General features: G+C 41.2%; 1 protein-coding gene across 3 annotated transcripts in view; it reads left to right on the forward strand.

Annotated features, from left to right (window-relative positions):
- Positions 1-13,366: 13,366 nt before the first annotated feature.
- The window catches only part of ANTXR1 (ANTXR cell adhesion molecule 1), a 266,535-nt gene continuing 259,886 nt past the window's right edge, over positions 13,367-20,015 (forward strand). The window contains exon 1 of one of the 3 annotated variants that reach the window (XM_007970383.3): positions 13,367-13,924. In XM_007970383.3, coding sequence (XP_007968574.3) covers positions 13,773-13,924 — 152 coding nt within the window. In that variant the 5' untranslated portion in view covers positions 13,367-13,772. The remainder of the gene's footprint in view (positions 13,925-20,015) is intronic. The other 2 variants (XM_007970382.3, XM_007970384.3) reach the window with 2 other exon arrangements.

Here is a 20,015-nt window from a genome sequence, read left to right on the forward strand (position 1 = left end):
TGTGCATAGTTTGAAAGTCAAATTGTCTTTAAGACACATAACAAAATGCTCTCATTTTCTATCTCACCATTCTCCCTGTCCCTAGACCTTTTCAACTATTTTAACTAAATCTTGTCATTTCTACACTGCCATGTTTCTCAATGATATGCATACACTGATATATTTTGATTCATCAATCTCAGACATTATCTATTGACTTTCTATTTTAGAAGTGAGACTTAGCTCTCCAATGTCAATCATATCGAGGTAGCTATTATTAATAATTTCTCTTTTCCCTCTTGGTAGTATCCTTTTAAGAACCTTCTTTCTCCTTCTCTCTGGAATGGCTATTCTCCAGGCCATCTGCACAACCATCCCCCTAGGGTGGCCCTTTACTGTCATCCTAAGAATTCCCTTTGCTTTTCTCCTGGATTGGTGTATTAGGCAGGGTTCTCCAGAGAAATAGAACCAATAGGATATGTGTGTTTGGAGACTGAGAGAGAGAGAGAGAGAGAGAGAGAGAGAGAGAGGTGGGGAAGGGAAAGAGGAAGAAAGATACTTATTGTAAGGAATTGACTCATGCAATTGTGGGGACTGGAAAGTCAAAAATCTGTAGAGCAGGCTAGAGACCAAGGGAAGAGTTGAATTCTTACAGTCTTGAGTCCCAAGGTGCACTGGAGGCAGAATTCCTTCTTCTCCACAGGAGAAGGCCTTTTCTGTCAAGGCCTTAAACTGATTAGATGAAGCCCAACACAAAGGACAGGTAATCTGCTTTATTCAAAGTCCACTGATTAAATATTAACACCATCTAAAAAACACCTTCACAGCAAAATGAAAACTGGTATTTGACCAAAAAACTGGCCACCATAGCTTAGCCAAGTTGACACATAAAGTTAGCTATCACAGGTAGGTTCCCTGTTTTCTTGGTATCAAGTCTTCCTTTCCTGCTTTCCTCTTTCATTTTGGTGCATCTTGTCCAGCACCATCTTGAGAATATATGCATGGCAGGTAAATTTCTTGAGATCTCACATATTGGAACATGTCTTATTCTACCTCAACATTTCATTGACAGTTTGACTATGCATGGAAATCGGGGTTGTAAATAATTTTTCTCTATTATCTGCTGGCTTCAAATGTTGCTGTTGAGGAACCCAAGGTCATTTTAATTCCTGATTCTCCTTACATGACCTGATTTTTCCCTCTAGAATCTTACAAAGCCTTCTCTCTGTCCCAAATATTCTGAAATGTAATAATCAGCTTGGAGTAGGTCTATTTTTAGCTTTATTCAGGGAACTCAGAACATTTTTTCAAACTAGACACTCATGTCCTTCATTCTAAGAAATTTTCTTCATGATTTTTTTTCTTTTTTAAATCAACTTTTATTTTAAGTTCCAGGCTACATATGCAGGATTTCCAGATTTGTTACAGAGGTGAATGTGTGCCAGGGTGGTTTGCTGCACAGATCAACTCATTACCTAGGAATTAAGCCCAGCATTTATTAGCTTTTCTTCCTGATGCTCTCCTTCCCCTCAAACCCCTGATAGTCCCCAGAGTGTGTTGTTCCCCACCTCCCCATGTGTCCATGTGTTCTCATTGTTCAACTCCCACTTATAAGTAAGAACATGCAGTGTTTGGTTTTCTATTCCCATGCTAGTTTGCTGAGGACAACAGCTTCCAGTTCCATCTATGTCCCTGCAAAGGACATGATCTCATTCCTTTTTATGGCTGCATAGTATTCCGTGGTATATATGTACCACATTTTCTTTATCCAGTCTATCATTGACGGGTTTTGGAGTTGGTTCCATGTCTTTGCTATTGAAAATAGTGTTGTAGTTAACATATGCATGCATATATCTTTATAATAGAACGATTTCTATTCCCTGGGTATATATCCAGTAATCGGATTGCTGGGTCAAATGGTATTTCTGCTTCTAGATCTTTGAGGAATCACCACATTATTTTCCACAATGGTTGAAATAACTTATATTCTCACTAACAGTGTAAAAGCATTCCTTTGTCTTTGCAACCTTGCCAGTATCTGTTGTTTCTTGACTTTTTAACAATTGCCATTCTGACTGGCGTAAGACAGTATCTCATTGTGGTTTTGATTTGCATTTCTCTAATAATCAGTGATGAGCTTTTTTTCATATTTGTTGGCTGCATCACTGTCTTCTTTTGAGAAGTGTCTGTTCATGTCCTTTGCCCACTTTTTGATTGGGTTGTTTTTTTCTTGTAAATTTGTTTAAGTTCCTTGCAGGCTCTGGATATTAGACCTGTGTCAGACTGATAGATTGCAAAAATTTTCTCTTATTCTGCAGGCTGTCTGTACACTCTAATGATAGTTTCTTTTGCTACACAGAAGCTCTTTAGTTTAATTAGATCCCATTGGTTAACTTTTGTTTCTGTTGCAATTGCTTTTGTTGTTTTCGTCATAAAATCTTTGCCCGTGCCTATGTCCTGAATGGTATTGCCTAGATTTTTTCCCATGGTTTTTATAGTTTTGGTTGTCACATTTAAGTCTTTAATCCATCTTGAGTCAATTTTTGTATAAAGTTTAAGGAAGTGATCCAGTTTCAATTTTCTGTATATGACTAGCCAGTTCTCCCAGCACCATTTATTAAATATGAAATTTGTTGTCCATTATTTGTTGTTGTCAAGTTTGTCAAAGATCACGTGATTGTGCAGTCTCATTTCTGAGTTCCCTATTCTGTTCCATTGGTCTATGTGTCTGTTTTTATGCCAGTACCATGGTGTTTTGGTTATGGTAGCCTTGTTGTATAGTTTAAAGTCAGGTAGCGTGATGCCTCCTTTAAAGCAAAAAGATGCTTTATTCTTTTTGCTTAGGATTATTTTGGCTATACAGGCTATTTTTTGGTTCCATATGAATTTTAAAATAGTTTTTTCTAATTCTGTGAAGAATGTCAATGGTAGTTTAATGGGAATTGCATTGAATCTATAAATTGCTTTGTGCAGTATGGCCATTTTTAAGATACTGACTCTATCCACGAGCATGGAATGTCTTTCCATTTGTATGCTCCCTGATTTCCTTGAGAAGTGGTTTGTAGTCCTCTTTGAAGAGGTGATTCACCTTCTTTGTTAGCTGTATTCCTAGGTATTTTATTCTCTTTGTAGCATTTGTGAATGGAAGTTCATTCATGATTTGGCTGTCTGCATGCCTATTATTGGTGTACAGAAATGCTAGCAAATTTTGCACATTGACTTTGTATCCTGAGACTTTGATGAAGTTGTTTATCAGCTTAAGAAGCTTTTGGGCTGAAACAATGGGGTTTTCTAGATATAGGATCATGTCATTGGCACTCCCTCTCTTCCTATGTGAACACCCTTTATTTCTTTCTTTTGCTTGATCTCCCTGGCCAAAAACTTCCAACTTTTATTTTAGGTTCAGGGGTACACGTGCAGGTTTGTTACATGGGTAAATTGCAAGTCTTGGGGGGTTGGTGTGCAGATTATTTTGCCACCAGATAATGAGCATAGTACCCAATAGGTGGTTTTTTGACCCTCACCCTCTTCCCCTGCTCCACCCTTCATTAGGCTCCAATGTCTACTGTTTCCTTCTTTGTGTCCATGTGTACTCAATATTTAGCTTCTGCTTATAGGTGAGAACATGCAGTATTTGGTTTTCTGTTTCTGCATTAATTCACTTAGGATAATGGCCTCTAGCTCCATTCAGATTGCTGCAAAGGACATGATCTCATTCTTTTTGTGGCTGTGTAGTATTCCATGGTGTATATCTGTGCCACATTTTTTTCCCTTTATTTTCCCTGTTCTCCCATTCTATGATTATATTATTCAGATGTTGGACCTCCTGCACTTGTGCATTATTTACATTTTTTCTTCTCTTTTTCATTGCATTGTCTTTTTTGCTCTACTTCCTAAAAAAAAAGTCTTCAAGCTTATTTTTCTAATATTCTGTTGTGTTTTTAAAATTATACTATTGTGTCATCATTTCTCAAAGTTCTTTTTTTTATCTGAATGCTCCTTTTTCTAGCATTGTCTTTTTATTTTATGGATGTAATATCTTCTCTCAACACTCTGAAAATAGCAATTTAGGGAAGAAGCTCTCCTTTCAGCATAGCCTCTGTTACCTCTAAGTGCTTTTCTTCTGTGTGTATGTGTATGTTTGTCTCAATCTTTTATAACACAGTCTATATTAGTCCATTCTCACACTACTATAAAGACATACCTGAGACTGGGTAATTTATAAAGAAAAGAGGTTTAATCAGCTCACAGTTCTGTGGGCATACTGGCTTCTGCTTCTGGGGAGGCCTCAGGAAACTTACAGTCATGGCGGAAGGCAAAAGGGAAGCAGACACATCTTACATGGTAGGAGCGGGAGGAAGAGGGAGAAAAGGGTGGTGCTACACACTTTTAAATAACTAGATCTCATAAGAACTCACTCACTATCACAAGAACAGCAAGGGTGAAGTAACGCAATCATCTCCCACCAGTCCCCTCCTCCCACACTGGGGATTAAAATTGGACATGAGATTTGGGTAGGGACACAGAGCCAAACCGTTACACATCCTTTCTGTGAATGTGTGGTCATTATGGTTCATCTGTTCATGTCTAAGTGTGGTGACTGATTAGAAGCTCAAAGTCTGTGAGTGGAGTTTGTCTTCTTTAGGCTTCTTTGCGGAGTGACTGGGCCCGGTCAGTCATTAAAAAAGCCCTGATGTTAGTATTTTTAGAGTTTTTTTCTTGGGATGACAAATTCCCAATAGAAAACATTTCAATCTCCTGCCTGGTGCCACTGCAGTCCAGCCTGGGCAACAGAGTGAGACTCCATTCAAAAATATATATATATATATTTCCTAACTGGAAAGTAACGATCTGGCTCCCAGCACTCATGGAGATCAGTGAGGGAATAGAGCTGAAGGTCTGAGCCTTAAGCATTCAGTGCATTCAGTACTCCTCTACTCCCACAACTCCCCTATTTTCAGTACAGAACTGATGGCCTCAGCTATGCCTGGCATCCCCCAGTCCAAACCCTGTTTTATTTTTATCAGAGAATGACATTCCAATCTTCTGCTAAAGTTGAGGAAGACTTTCTACCCAGAGAGCATCTGGGAATCTAGTTACTTTTTAAAGAGCTTTCAATCACCTTCTTTATTTAAGCCCCATGCTGTATCCCTCAGTACCAGTGATTCTGCAATACAGATAAGGAGGGTTCATCACTTTTCCCATTGTCAGGTTAGATGCAACTTTCCAGCTGTTAGATTTATATTGACATTTTTCCCTCTTCCTCTTTTTCCCATCCTTTTGGGACTCATTATTGTTGTTGTTGTTGATGATTATGATGACGTTTACTTCCCATGCTTTGGTTTTAGTGAGATTTTGAGAGAGAGCAGACTTAGATGGGTGTGTTCCATCTACCATCTTCATCTCAATGCTTCATACACTTTTCTGTTCACTGAAATATAAATTCTTCCCCCAAATTTCCACAGAGCTTCTTGCATAAAGATCACTAAAGAACTCCTAGCTGCCAAATCTAATGAACAGCTTTAAGTTCTTATCTTCTTGACCTTCCTACCCCAATTGATATTCATGACTATTCTTTTCTAGAAATACCTGTTTCCCTTCTTGTTTCCCCTTTCTAAGTCAAGCTCTGTAAAGATGTTGGTGCTCCCCTGGGCTCCATCCTTGCCCTCAGTTCTTATTACTTTCTTCACTTAGCCCAAGGTGGTATTTAAGCACACTCATAGCTTCAACTCGTACATTCATGACTTCCAAAGCTCTTTAGCCTAGGCACTGTTCCTGAGTATAAAATTCATGTAAGCATCTTCAGGATTATAATTTTGCAATTAAATATGAAGCAGCAGTATCAGTGCAGAAAGAATGAAAATACACTGAAAATTTTGAAAAGAAGATATAAAGAAACATCTCAGAGAGGGAGAAGGTAATTCAACTGAAGATGCACAGTAGGATTGCAGCTTGTAAATCTAAACTCCAGCCTAAATGAAGACTAGAGAGTATAGTTGTTTTGTTTCTTAGAAGAACATGATTTATGGGTAACTGTCAAAATGTGGAAAAAACATTCCAAATACATCTACTACATATGCATAGGGTATTGCTATTTATAGGATTTGGATTTTTTCCCTGTTTTTCTCTTTCCCACAGTTCCTGAATTGACTACATGATTAAACACTGTGCTTTAAGCTGACACCATTACCTACTAAGGTTGTAATAACCTACTGCCATACTTCTGTTTTATAATTTTCTGTTCAGACAGCAAATTAAAAACCCTTCTTCTCTACCACCTGAGGTTTTTGCCTCTGCCTCTGAGCAAATTTGATTTCTAGAGGACAGTATTCTAGGGCTGGACCTTTACTTCCTCCTTATTGGCCCTTGGATTGTAATAATTTCACGGAGTTTTTCCCTCTATTTCAAGCAAAGATAGTAATTTCCCTATGCCATAAAGGCCCTTGGTGTTCTTTATCTGTTAATCAATTGACCTCACTATTTCTTTGGGTTAAGCTCACAATTTAAGTACCTACATTTATGACTACAATTGAGATTGCATAGCAGGTGAGTCTTCAACACTTGATGAAAAATATAATGAAGAGGAAAACAAGACCTGGGATAGCAACACCATTCATGCCTTCAGCTCTCCCTATTTTGAGAAGAGTCTGCCCTAGCTTCATGAATCAATCCCTATCTCAGGGACACAGAAACTCTCTTATAAGAATGGCATATGATCTCCCCACTGTTACTTTGGCCACAGAAAGAACAAATGCTTTTACATATGAGGCTCCAGGATAGGCCTACTTTTTAGACCCCCATCTTGGACATATTCATTTCAGCCTGAAAACCTGTGCCAGAAATGTAACCCAGGTCTGAGTGCTCCCAAGCACTTCCCTAAGGCGTCAATGCTCAGGGGCAAACCCATCAGGTAAATGCATACCTTGTCACTAGCTACAATTCTGCCCCAAGCCCTTCTGTGCCCTGGTAAGCCATGATGGATTATAAAAAAGAGCAAGCACCCTAGAGATCCCTTTCACTCAGACTGGAAGTGGCTTAGTTAGCCCAGATCTTGGTCTCATTGCCACAGGTGCCTCCCTGATCACTTTTGAATATTCTTAGTGAAGTAACGTCTCATTACTAGTAGGAAGAGACATTTGTCATGTTTTGATTCATTCATCTTCTGGCACGATTCGCCCTCACGAGTTGTGATCCAACAGTGCCTCACTAAGGAGTCCACAATGTCAGAACTGCTTCTTGGGATTGGCATAGTGCAGCGATTGGAACATGTTGAGCTTCCTCTAAAAGACAGACTAACCACATTATTGTACCAACACCTGTTTTATGTGTTTTGTCTCCTAACTAAACTCTGTTAAGGTCCAGGTTGTATTTATTTTTGTATCTTCAGTGTAAACACAAGGTTTGCCATATAATAATAGATATCCAAAAACTATTTTTAAATGAATGAATGAGTTAATGAGAAGGAATAATAATGGCTCTTTCCTATGGATCCCTAGATCTCAACACCCAATATCAGGAAGAAGCATCATGGGTTATTACGTGTACTCAAGACATTCCACTAAAGCTTAGCTATCCAGCATTTTTGGCTAGCAGAAACAGCAGGGCTGCCAATAGATAATTGATATCCCCAAAGCATGTTTTCTATTTGTTTTCTGCATGCATCCTAGGAAACCAACATCTCCCAGTAGTTCCTGGATGAGCTAGAATATTTATCTTTGCGTTTCTCAAAGTTGATAATGTGAATGTCCACAGGAGAGAAATAGCTTTGGTTCACTGGCGAGCCGCTCTGAATGTGGCTCTTCTAAAATTTTTTCGCATATCAAGAAGAAATTCACAAGCAATTTCCCAGAACCCTCCAATAACAATAAAAGCCAGCATTGACTGCATACTTCCTGAGGGCCACACATAACATACATTATCTCATGGAAACTGCATAACAACTCAATGAGGTACATAATATTATTATCCCCATCTTGCAGAAAGGAAGTTGTGGTGTGGACAGGTCAAGTACCTTGCACAGTCACCCAGTTAAAACTAGTGGACTTGTGCTTTGCTCCAAATAGCCTGACATGAGGTTACAGTATTAGTCAGTGTGTTGTCCTGCCTAGGCCTCAAACAGTATATGGGAATTATCGTTCATTCTACCTATTTCAAAAGATCACATCAGGAGGAAGAGGGTCTGAAGCAAGAAGGAAACAAAATGGGTCACTTTAAGACTATTTAAAAGTATATGTGTTCCTCAAACTTCACATTCATTATTGATATTCTTCAGATGAAGGTACCTTGATAAAGCTCCACTGGTTATTTCAGAGTGAGCAAATCTCTTTGTCCCCACCTTCACAGTACCCATTCCCCACATCAACCACAAAACACACATGCTCACACATTTTGAGAATCACTAGTCTCTCTGGCCTGGGACTTGGATGGTGGCCATTAGCAAAATGATCAAAGGGGTGTCAGGCTTGATGGGTTTGGGTAGATTTTTGCTGGCATCTTCAGTTGTGCATTGATCTGGTGTCTCCAAGTAAGACCCTACTCTTAAATATATTTATGCCAGAATTGAGCAGAATTGGACAGGATTGGGCTGAATTGGTCTTGTGCCTAGATTTGTGTTGGCCTTGACTTGTTTAATACAGGCTTTCATTGGGCATTGTACTTTCTGGGCTTGTCAGGACCCTGGACTGTACTGGTCCATTTCCACTCTCATCTGAGTTCTGAGTTGGATTAGCCTGGTCTCTGGTCTAAATGAAACGAACCTTTTGTTCAACAAGTCTTTGGGTCCTTTTGAGCATCTGAAATGGATGTTTTAGGGTATGTTGTTATAAACTATGGGTTACTCTTGACTGGATCCTTGGTAAGAATGTGCTCTTCAGAGGCTTGGCTGTGACCTAAGATGCACAGGGATGTTGTGTGGCCTTAGCTGAGCTGGGATGCAAACCAGATTAAACATGATCTGCCTTTGGGCTGACACTGATATAGGAAAGGGGCTGATTTTTCACAGGCCTCTGAATTGGTCAGAGTTTGATTGGGTCTGTGTTGAATGGGTTTTATCACTGCATTGGAGTAGGTGTTAGCAGGGCTTTGGGATGTGTTTTGGAGTGTCCTTAAATGAATCAAGGGACTTATTGAACTGAATTTATTTTTAAGGTTGACTTGGTTGGGTTTTGGATAGGGTATCAATGGGATGCTGAGTTCAAACAGCCTAGACTGTTTCTAGGCTGAAGTTGTGGCTGGTTTGGCCCATAAGATATCATCAAGACATCTTGCTCTAGCCTATGGTTCTGCCTCTGGGCTTAATTTTATTACTGTATCTTTGTTTTCCCTATCACCAAAAGTCAATACTCAGTTGATTCAGATTCTTAAGACACTTTACTGTTCCAGATGATAAATTGCTTCTGGGAACACTCAGTTCACTTTTTGCCTATGGTGGTCCCAGGGACTAGAGGGTTCTCCAAGAACCTGGAAAACATTGGACCTACCTGATTGACATAAAACTTTATGGAGAGTATCAGATTTTTCCATATTGTGGCAAATATTTCTTTTCTAGGGAAAAAATGCTTTTTACTCAAATATTTTTAGGGTAGTCTGGGTTACCTGGAGCCTTTTCTAAAACCTTTGTTAAGAATGCAGGCAAATGGTACTTAGTGCCCAGTGAGTTCTTCATAGATTATTAGGACAGTAAACTTTGTGTTTGACAACCAGGGAAAAGGGCTCAATCACATGTGTTTGAAAGTAGAGGGCAAGTAAGAGAGAGCGAGTTACTAAGAGGCTGATATTGTAGATAGGCAGGGCGTATTTAATAATTACTGTCTCAAGGAAGGAAGCTTAGTAAATTCAGGTAGAACAGTGATCAGAGTGCAGGACTAAAGCCTTGAGACAATCAGTCTAGTCAGACAAACTCTCCAATCTTTTGGAAGGCAAGGACCTTGAAATTCCTGGTACCTTTGAATATCTTGGGATTCCTCGTTGTGGCAAATAAAACATTTGAACATTTGCAAGTTACCACTTACCTTCTTGAAAGAGAGTTTTCTGCTTCCTGGTAACCCAGCACAGTCTAACATTCATTCTTTGCACTACTTTACTGGAATGCTCCTTCATGACAGTGACACTTGTGCCAAATCACTGGAGTTTTCTTAGGGCTTATCTTCCTGACTTCCACAGCATGTGGCTCTGTTGACTATTTCTTACTGCAAAAAACCCTTCCCTGCCTAGGCTTCTGGGTTACAATTCGACTACTCCCACGTGCATGGTTAATTTTCTCCTGTACTTCTCCAACTCCAGAAACATTCATCTATAGGCTGAACATCACCATGTATATCGTTCTTTCACTGCCTTGAATTACAGAAGCAGAAGAGTCCCTTCCAAACCTCATGTATCTATCTCTATAGGCCATGGAAAGGCTGATCCACCTCTTACAGAACACTGGAGTCCTTGGACAGCATTAGGAACCAGGACACTCCAATCAAGTCAGAACACTGAGAATTACCTCAAGAGGACGGTAACATTTGGGTAGGAAGACCTTGACATTTAGATGTCTCTGAGTTGTAAAATCATTCTGGAAAATGCTGGCAGGAACCCATCAAGACTGTCCCCAAGCCCCCGTCTAGCCTGCAGTGACTGACCCACCTCTCCCATTTCTCTACAAGCACTAATTATGAGGCCACTACAGCCTAACAAACCAAGGCAAAAGCTGTTGCCAATTTATAACACCTGACAATGTCCCCCACTGAGTGAACATGCTAGGATCACAGAAGAGGCTTCATTTACCACTGTTATAGACTATGGACAACTTTGTCATATTTAAACCCTCCCTGCGAATAACCATATCTCTGTAGCTCAACTTTAAGCTCACTTCACGGGAATATTTGGAGGACACCTCCCTACAGTGAGTGAGGCTGGCGCAAAGCCTTCTAGGTAGAAGAGGCAGCCTGGAATGGATTTCCTTGGGCTGGAGGGAGAGAAGGGTAAAGTCATTTTAAGATCTAGAGATGGACTTCTTTCTAGAATCCTGGAAGAAAGGCAGAGATACTGGAACACTCAAGTATCCGAATTCCTCTCACTGCCTGTCTGCCCTGGAAAATACCACCTTTGTCCAGAGGTACCTCTTACTCTCTCTCCCCTTGCCCATGACTTTGTTTCCCACGGAATATCCTCTCTCCTCCCACCCCTGGAAGAACTATGCCCTCATCTATCTTGGATAATGGTGTCTCTAACTTTGAAGAGCTCTATCAGGACACCTCCTGCTTCCTTCTGGGGTAATTTCCTAAACTATTTTGCCTGTAAAGCTCTCAACACATTCCTCTGTCACCTAAACTCTAAACAACCTGAGACAGCCCTGGGGGCATGAGGGTGAGAGAAGACATTCTTAATACTTCCCAGATTCCTCCCGCCCCTCTACCCGCTTTCCACATTCAAGCCCTTTCCTATTCCTTGCCAATCCCATAAACACTCTCTCCATCACATTGTCATATCCCTTGTCTTCTCTCACCAGCTCCGGCCACTGTTTCCGCTTTCCCTTACCCATCTGATTTCTATAGATTTCCTCACTGTCTTTCAAGTCATCGAGCTGCAATGGGGTCAGCATGGGTTTTCAATCCTTTGAGGAGAAAGAAGATACGGAAGAGGAAGACTTGGATGGTTAGGGTGTTTTAATCTCCCTCCAATTATTTTTTCCTGAGAGCAATAATTCCCAAAGTATGGGCTTAATACATGTTACCTATGAAACAAGTTTCAGGTCAAGTAAGTCTGGGAAACACATTTCAGCAATTTTTTTTTTCCTACAGAAATTCTGAGGGCTTTAATATGATACTAGGCATATATTAATTATCTTTTGTTACATTTAAAATTGCCCCCAAACTTAGAGACTTAAAATACTAATAAAAATTAGCTTATTTCTGTGGGTCAGGAATCAGAGAATGACTTAGCTGGGTGGTTCTGGTTTGGGGTCTCTTGGGAGGTTGCAGTCAAGATGTCAGACAGGGCTGCAGTCAGCTGAAGGGCTTCACAGGAGCTCAGGGACCTATGTCCAAGATGGGTCACTCACAACATTGGCAAAGTGGTGTTGGCTTTCAGCAGGGATCTCAGTTCCTTACCACATGGACCCCTCCTTGGGGCTGCTTGCATGTTCTCACCATATGGCAGTGGGCTCTCCTACAGTGAGTGATCCAAGAGAGAAGAGAAAAACCACAACATCTCTCATGGCTTGTCCTCAGAAGCCACACACCATCTTATTAATTACTCACAGGTCAATCTCACCCAAGGTGGAAGGTATGTGAATTCCAGGAGGTGAGAAACACTGGGTTCATTTTGGAGGCAGGTCAGTGCTAGGCACGACAAATCTTCAAGACTGATTTGACAACATGATTATTGGTTAGTGGAGCATTCCAAGACACTAGGATTCCATGGTACACATGTTGGGGGAAACCACCATGGACTGTCACATTGAGGTGTAAGGGTCTGGGGGGCACACAAGTGGAGGGGAAGATGTGTGTGGAGGGGAAGATGTGTGTGGAGGGGAAGATGTGTGTGTAGAGGAAGAATCCTGGGAAAACAGTATATGCATATGCACTGTGGGCTCCCAGAGTGGAAGACAATAGGAAGCTAGAACTGGGATACCACTCGGAACTGGGGCTCAGAGCTGATTCTCCAATTTACAGAGGCTAGCACAGAACTTCCCTGCCAATTACAAACTGCTTGGACCATCTCTACCCTTGTAAGCTGTTTACTTCCTTCATCCTAAATCAAACATAGAGAGAAAAAGTCAAAGTTGACAGGCTGAAAAGAAGAACTATTATCACAGAATCTCTAAAAGATGGAGATGGTGGCAATTTAGAAGGCTCAGCTGTTCCTTGCCGGGAGCAGCCCTGAGTACCACACTCTGTAGGACTGTTTGTGCTGCTTTCAGACCGGACCCCAAGAGTCTCTTTTATGGTCCAGGCTAAGACCATGTAAGGTCACTCTGATGACTCAGACCACAAAGGCCCCGTTTTCCCCTACTCATCTGCACAATGGCTTGTTTGCAAAGGTCCTAGCCTGGGGAGTCGGAGTCACCGTGCTTGGAGAAAACAAGTTCTCATCCAATGTTTAGTGACCTTATCAAAAGATGCAGGATAGGAAAGGAAAAGAAGGGATAGAAGGACTGGCTAGAGAGAATGGAGAGGCGGTCATGGAAAAAGAAAGGGAAAGTGCGTGAGAAGAAGGAAGGAGTAAGAAAACATGCACAGCTCACATGAGAATGGTAAGGACAAGGAGATTTATACGCGAAGCCTGGAAGCGCCCCCGCCGCACTCCCGCGGGTCCCACACGTGCTTTCGCCGCTTTTGTCCACAAGGTGGCAGCCTTTGAACTCGCTTCCCCGTAAGAACGAGAAAGGGGGGCAGAGAGGAAGGAGAGAAGGCAAAGCACTCCCCCCACCAAGAACAATTTGAAAACCCACCCCATCATATTTAAAATCTGGGACAAAGAACCGTCGGGACGGAACTCCTTCCATTGCAAAACCTCGGCGCGGCCTCGGGAGCGGCCCGGCGGCCCCGGCCCGAGACAGCCCTCCCCTTTCAAGAAGCGGAGGACAGGATTGGGATCCTTGAAACCCGAAACCCAGAAACAGCATCGGAGCGGAAACCAGAGGGAAAACCTTGAACTCCTCCAGACAATTGCTTCCGGGGAGTTGCGAGGGAGCGAGGGGGAATAAAGGACCCGCGAGGAGGGGCCCGCGGATGGCGCGTCCCTGAGGGTCGCGGCGAGTTCGCGGAGCGTGGGAAGGAGCGGACCCTGCTCTCCCCGGGCTGCGGGCCATGGCCACGGCGGAGCGGAGAGCCCTCGGCATCGGCTTCCAGTGGCTCTCTTTGGCCACTCTGGTGCTCATCTGCGCCGGGCAAGGGGGACGCCGGGAGGATGGGGGTCCAGCCTGCTACGGCGGATTTGACCTGTACTTCATTTTGGACAAGTAAGTGCCGCGAGTTGTCCCTACACCCCAGGCTAAGCGGGCGAGGACGCTTTCGCCCCTGGCCGGGCTCGTTGACAGGGTCGCCTGGGGACAGGCGCGCATCTCCAGGGGTGCAGAGGGACCGAGCGGCAGGCGGCGGCGGAGTGCTGCGCCTTTGTTGGGGTGCGCTCCTCCCAGCCTCGGCTCCAGAGCTCGCAGCCGAGGCGATGCCGCTTGCTGGGAAGGGGACAGACTTCTTTTCTGTCTTGCTTTCTGTGTCCCAGGAGCATGCAAGGGGCTTGGAGGCTGCTATTGTCTTGCTGAGTTTCTGTGACTCCCTCCCGTGTTGATGGGAAAGGCTTGCTTACCAAAGACAGAACTTGCAGGCACAGGCGCTCCTAAAGTTAGAGGCTTGGGCATTTTAAAGCCAACTGTCGCATTTTTTGTTTTGTTTTGTTTTGTTTTGAAATGCTGTCCCACGGAAGGCATTAACTTTGCTCCTAATCATATAATGCATACTTCCCCCTGGGCACTGAGTGAAATTGAAAGGCAGGGTTTCTTAACCTTGGCACTTCTGAGACTGAAGCCTGGTAATTCTTTGTGGTGGGGGCTGTCCTGTGCGTTGTAGGATGTTTAGCAGCATCCTTGGCCTCTGCCCACTGGATGCCAGTAACATCCCCCGCCCCCAACTCCTTCTCTATTAGCGGTGACAACTAAAAATGCCTCCAGTCATTGCCAAATGTCCCTCCCCTTCGACTTGAGAACCCCAAATGTAGGTGAATTCAAGCTCTTGACCATTTGACTGGTGGGCTACCAGGGAGGTGCAGGAGCCCTGGTTTCCTTGCAAAAAAAAAAAAAAAAAAAAAAAAAAAAGGATAGTGATTAGGCTTTAGGATTTGCTCAAGGGAGAGCTGAATTCTGACCAATGAAGCACTTCCCAAATCCCCATAAGTCTGCCAAGCCACAGTTACCCAAGGAAGCTTCATACTATCTGCTGAAAACCAGCTTCAACGATAAAAAGCCCCTCACAGAAGATCCGTGCTCATTAAAACTGAGTGAGCTCTCCAGTGCCAGGAGAGGCGCTTTGCTGTTACAGTGGTAGGGAGATGGATTTCACAGACTGGAAAGTATTTAGGAGTTGGAAAAAGAGTCCTGCAAAATAAGCTGGCTAGCTGGACACCAAATGTGCTTTGCAGTTGCCCCTGGAGTTTGATTTTTCCGTAAAGGCTGTTTTGAACTCCAGATTCTTTGGATGAAAAGTGAGATTTCTTTTCTGCAGATTTATGACAAGGTGGATACTGAAAATATGCTCCAGTGCTAAGGAATGGAATTTCTTTTGTTACTTCTAGTGGCTGGGAGGACCAGCTCACAGACTCAGAGACAGTGTCTGAAAACAGTCGGAGGTGCTCCTCCTTCGTGCTTTTTTAAAAAGCCAATTCGAAGTGATATTCAGGAAAATCTGAAAAAAAAGAGTGGGGGACAGAATCCCCACGTCTCTGAATGGATAACTGTAGAGATACTAGAGAGAGATGGATACTGTAGAGATAACCAGTTTTCCCCAAATTAATTTAGAAATTGAATTCAACTTTTCAGTCAAAGTTCTGAAAGAGTTTGATGATAAGAATTTAACAAAATTGTTCTAGGCTTATCTTAGCAAAAAAAAAAAAAAACAGGTAGAAAGAGCTGAAACATTTTCGGAAAAGAATAATGAAGCCATACTCTCTCTCCAAATATTAAAATGTATTATAATGTAAATTAATAAAAACAGGATGGTAAAGGCCAAAGAATAGGTGGATAGAGTGGAAAATCTAAAAAGACAAATACATGTAGATCTAAGTACATGTAAACATTTAGTGGAATTTCAAGTCAGTATATAATGATTCATTAATTTTTTTAAAAAAATGGTTCCTGGAAAAGTGATTGATAACATGGAGAAAGAAAAAGGTTAGATTTATACTTTACAAATGATACGCAAAAATAAATTTCAGAAAGATTGAAAATCTAAATATTTAGAATGAAATGATCAAAGACCTAGAAGATAATTTAGATTAATATTACTGTAATCTTAGGTTTAGAGCTTTTAAAACATGACAAGGAAGAAACCATAAAGGAAAATAAAGAGAGATTTGAATATATTAAAAATTAAACTTCTATAAATGAAAAATAAGCCATGAAAAACATAAGAAGTTGCAATAACTATTGCCACATAAATCACTCTCTTAAGATTGATTTTCACATATAAAAAGCAATAAAAGCAAAATCCCAATAGGAAATAGCCTAAATGCATAATTCAAAGAGAAAAAAATATGAGTCAATAAATGAACCAAAAAGGTCATTATTAATCAAAGAAATGAAAAAAATATATAATTTTTGTTAGGTTGACAAAAACTTTTAAAAAATTACAATATTCAGTATTGGCCAATTTGTGGGAGGTAGGCAGTGTCATATCTTACTAGGGAAAATGTAAATTGGTGCAGTCTTTCTGGACTTGCGCTGTCCAGTAGAATTTTCTAGGTTGATGGAAAAGTTCTATATCTATGCAGTTCAATACAGTAGCTACTAGCCACATGTGACTCGAGCACTTGAAATGTAGCTAGTGCGATTAAGGAATTTTTAATTTTATATAAGTTTAATTTGAACTTTAATAGCCACATGTGGCTACCAGACTGTATAGCAGACAAGAAGATAATTTGGCAACATGTATTAAATGCTTTTAAAAAATGAGGGGTCTACCTTTCCATCCAGCAATTTCATGTCCTAAAGAAAAAATCCAAATGGTCACAAAGAAGTACCTACATGTATGTTTATGGAGGTGCTGTTTATAATACAAAGCTGAGGATTACATGTGTCTAACAGCAGGGGATTTACTAAGATATGATGTATGCATAGTATTGAACCTGCATTGCATGTTATACAAGCTTGTAAGCTATTTTAGGAGAAATATGTAATTCTTAATATACTATATACTTTTAGATGAAAATGCAATTACCAGACATCATCCGCGTTATGATTCCTCCTGTTTAAAAAGTTAAACACATACATGTGTATGTCTCTATTTACCAGTATGACAGTACTATTTGTCTCTAGCAGGTAGAATTTTAAATTTTGTTTACATGTTTTTCTTAATTTTTCTGTAATGAATATATATTACTTTTATATTCAACAAGAATAAGTTATTTTGAATTGGTTTAAAAAATCACATCAAGTTTAACCAGCGTGCTGACTTCCAAGCCCCTTGCTATTATAAAGAATGCTGCTGCTTTTATGTTAATCCTGGAGTAAATGTCTAAGTGCACCACAGGATTCTTTGAAGCACCCTGGGGACCTAAAAATGCTCCAAGGAAAAGAAATGGTGGGGAGACCTTTACAGACATTCAGGTGGATTCCTCTGACTTCCTTTAGCTGTTCTATTGCTGGAAGAGAAGGATATTTTTGTGCTGAATGAAAAACTTGCTAGAACTTGGTGCGACAGTGCACACATCAACAGCTTACCATCTCGATCCAGGCTAGTTTATGAGATTGATGAGTCCAGAGCTGGGGGATGGGCCAAAAGGCAGTGGTGGCAAACAGACCCCTGGGTGGTCACCAAAGACATGATCTTCTGTCCTAGAAAGAACCTCCTCACACAGTGCTGTCCAGCACCCAACCACAGCCAGAGTGGAAAGTGAAAAAATGCTGACTCATTTTTCCTTGGGCTTCTTAGATCCTTTGGCTAGCAAGACACTGTCTACAGTCTGAAACCAAGGGGTCATGGGGACCTGAATCCACCATTCTTCTCCCAGTCCCTGCAACTCCTTTTCCCCTGCAACTGGTTCTCTTTTCCATGACATTAAATCTCAGCTCATTTCAGCTTTAAGCAAGCTGCGTCTCTGGCCTGGAGGGAACCCAGATTATACATTTAATGGAACGTCATGTTTTCTCAACCAGGAGCAAAGACTTCATAATGATAACCTAGAAAATACCACAGTAACACAATAGGGCATTATTAGTGGCTTTGGCGATTGGGCTGATGGACTGGGCTGCGCAAGGCTTTATACTGATGGAATTTCATGTTCACTTAAACATGCTTTTCTGGTTATAGTCAGGAAAAGTAGATTGCTGGGAATTCAATCAGGGATTTGAAAAGTTAGATTTGGAAGGCTCTGTTCAACAAAAAGCAAAGACGCAGCTAGCCTCTTTTAAGTCTTCCGGGGGATCTTCCAAGATGAATGCACCCATTTGACCAACCCACAGACATAACTGTACCTTCCCTCTCTCACAGCACCCCCCGACCCTCTGTTATTACATATATGTTTATGTATTACATATTGGCTTATTTTACATGGAGCTATTTAGTCACTTGAATGGAGAAAGTGGATTCTGCATCATGAATCTCAAGTGGCTGGCTATGTTATGTGTGCCCTGAAGACTTCAAAAATAGAATGTAGCGTGAACCCAGGAGGCGAGCTTGCAGTGAGCTGAGATCCGGCCACTGCACTCCAGCCTGGGTGACAGAGCGAGACTCCGTCTCAAAAAAAAAAAAAAAAAAAAGAATGTGGGAAAGAGAGCAGAAGTGGAGATAGTGGGCTGGAAGGCAGGAGTAAACACTGAGCAGCTTTATTTATAGGACTTTCCAAAGCCACTGCCTGTCATTCATTTTCTGCACCTAATAAATCCATATGTGTCTAAAGGCCCCCCACAGGCTCACCATGTGCTCCTTCCCCATAAGACCTCCGACTCCGCCTGCCACTTCCCTTCTCTTCGGCACCAATTTTCTCTTTCTTCCACTGTACAAAGGGACTCCGTGTTGCCACTCCCCCAGAGTTCCAACCACAGCACCCACAACTGGTTGATGCCCTGGTGGTGCTGATTTGCAAGACCACTATTATATGTTGTACTCCAGGGACAGGATCATCAGACAGATTTTTGTAGCATTAGACTGGAAACTTCACCACCAGGTATTGTATTGGCTTTTTTCTGGGAAAATGTCTTCTGAGTTCCCAACTACTAACTTACAAAAGAAATACTGGATTGGGAACTTGTATGAGTCTTGCAGACTCATGCTCTCTCACAAGGGTCCCAAAGACAACCTTGTTTGTTAGGTAGAGCAAGCACGACTGTCCCTAATTTGAAGATAAGAAAATCTTTGTTCGGTCCACTGGGTTAAGTGACTTGCCCAAGGACCTAGGATTAGATCACGACAGAGCCAGGACAGTATCTGTCCTTGACTCCCAGACCAGCTCTTTCTACTCATCTTCTCTGTACAATTGGGCCATAATGAGAAGCACATGGCAATACAACTAGAGGAACTGGGTAGATTCCAGGAATGCAAAATCCCTGCATCAGAGTTTCAGTAAATCATGGTGCATAAGGTGATTAAGGTTACTTAACTGAGGAGCTACTGCTCTGCTGTTAAATCAGCTGTAGTTGATGGAAAGTATCAGGAACTCCAACTACCTGCAATCCAGAGAAATGTTCCAGAGATCTGGAGGGTTATTTAATGAGTCAGACTTTAAGGTGTGTTCAGGACATTTGATTATGATAAATTAGTAATTTGTTCAGACTGAATCTGATGGAAAAGGGAAACGAAGTCTGTAAATATGCTAAAACACACAGATGTAGCTTATTTTCAGAAATATATTGGAAGATGGCTTAGTGTCTGCAAAATTGACTCTGAATAAGGAAAGCAAAGAGTTCAATAGAAGGCACCTTAAAGATGCTACAAGATATTTTATATGCTTTTGGATTTTAATTCATATAAACCTTGTATATTTATTGTTAATTTCATTCCTAAGTATTGATCATTTTGGTTATTGTAATGGGAAATTTTCTTCCATTTTAACTTTTAACTTATTTGTTCTTAGACATATAAAGAGTACAACTATCTGTGTTGATTTTGTTGTGAATTATTTTACTGTTTCAAATAATTTCCTAATTGATTCTCTTGGGTTTTCTGGACATATAATCATATAATCTGCAAATAACAACTTTATCTCCTCTTTTCTCATGTCATACTCTAATTTCTTTTTCTCAACTTTTAAGTTCAGGGGTACGTACAAACCTGCACATTCTACATATGTACCCCTGAACTTAAAAGATTTTTTAAAAAGAAATTACATAAGAATATGTCATG

The sequence above is a fragment of the Chlorocebus sabaeus genome, chromosome 14 (genome assembly GCF_047675955.1).
Source record: "Chlorocebus sabaeus isolate Y175 chromosome 14, mChlSab1.0.hap1, whole genome shotgun sequence".
NCBI lineage: Eukaryota > Metazoa > Chordata > Mammalia > Primates > Cercopithecidae > Chlorocebus > Chlorocebus sabaeus.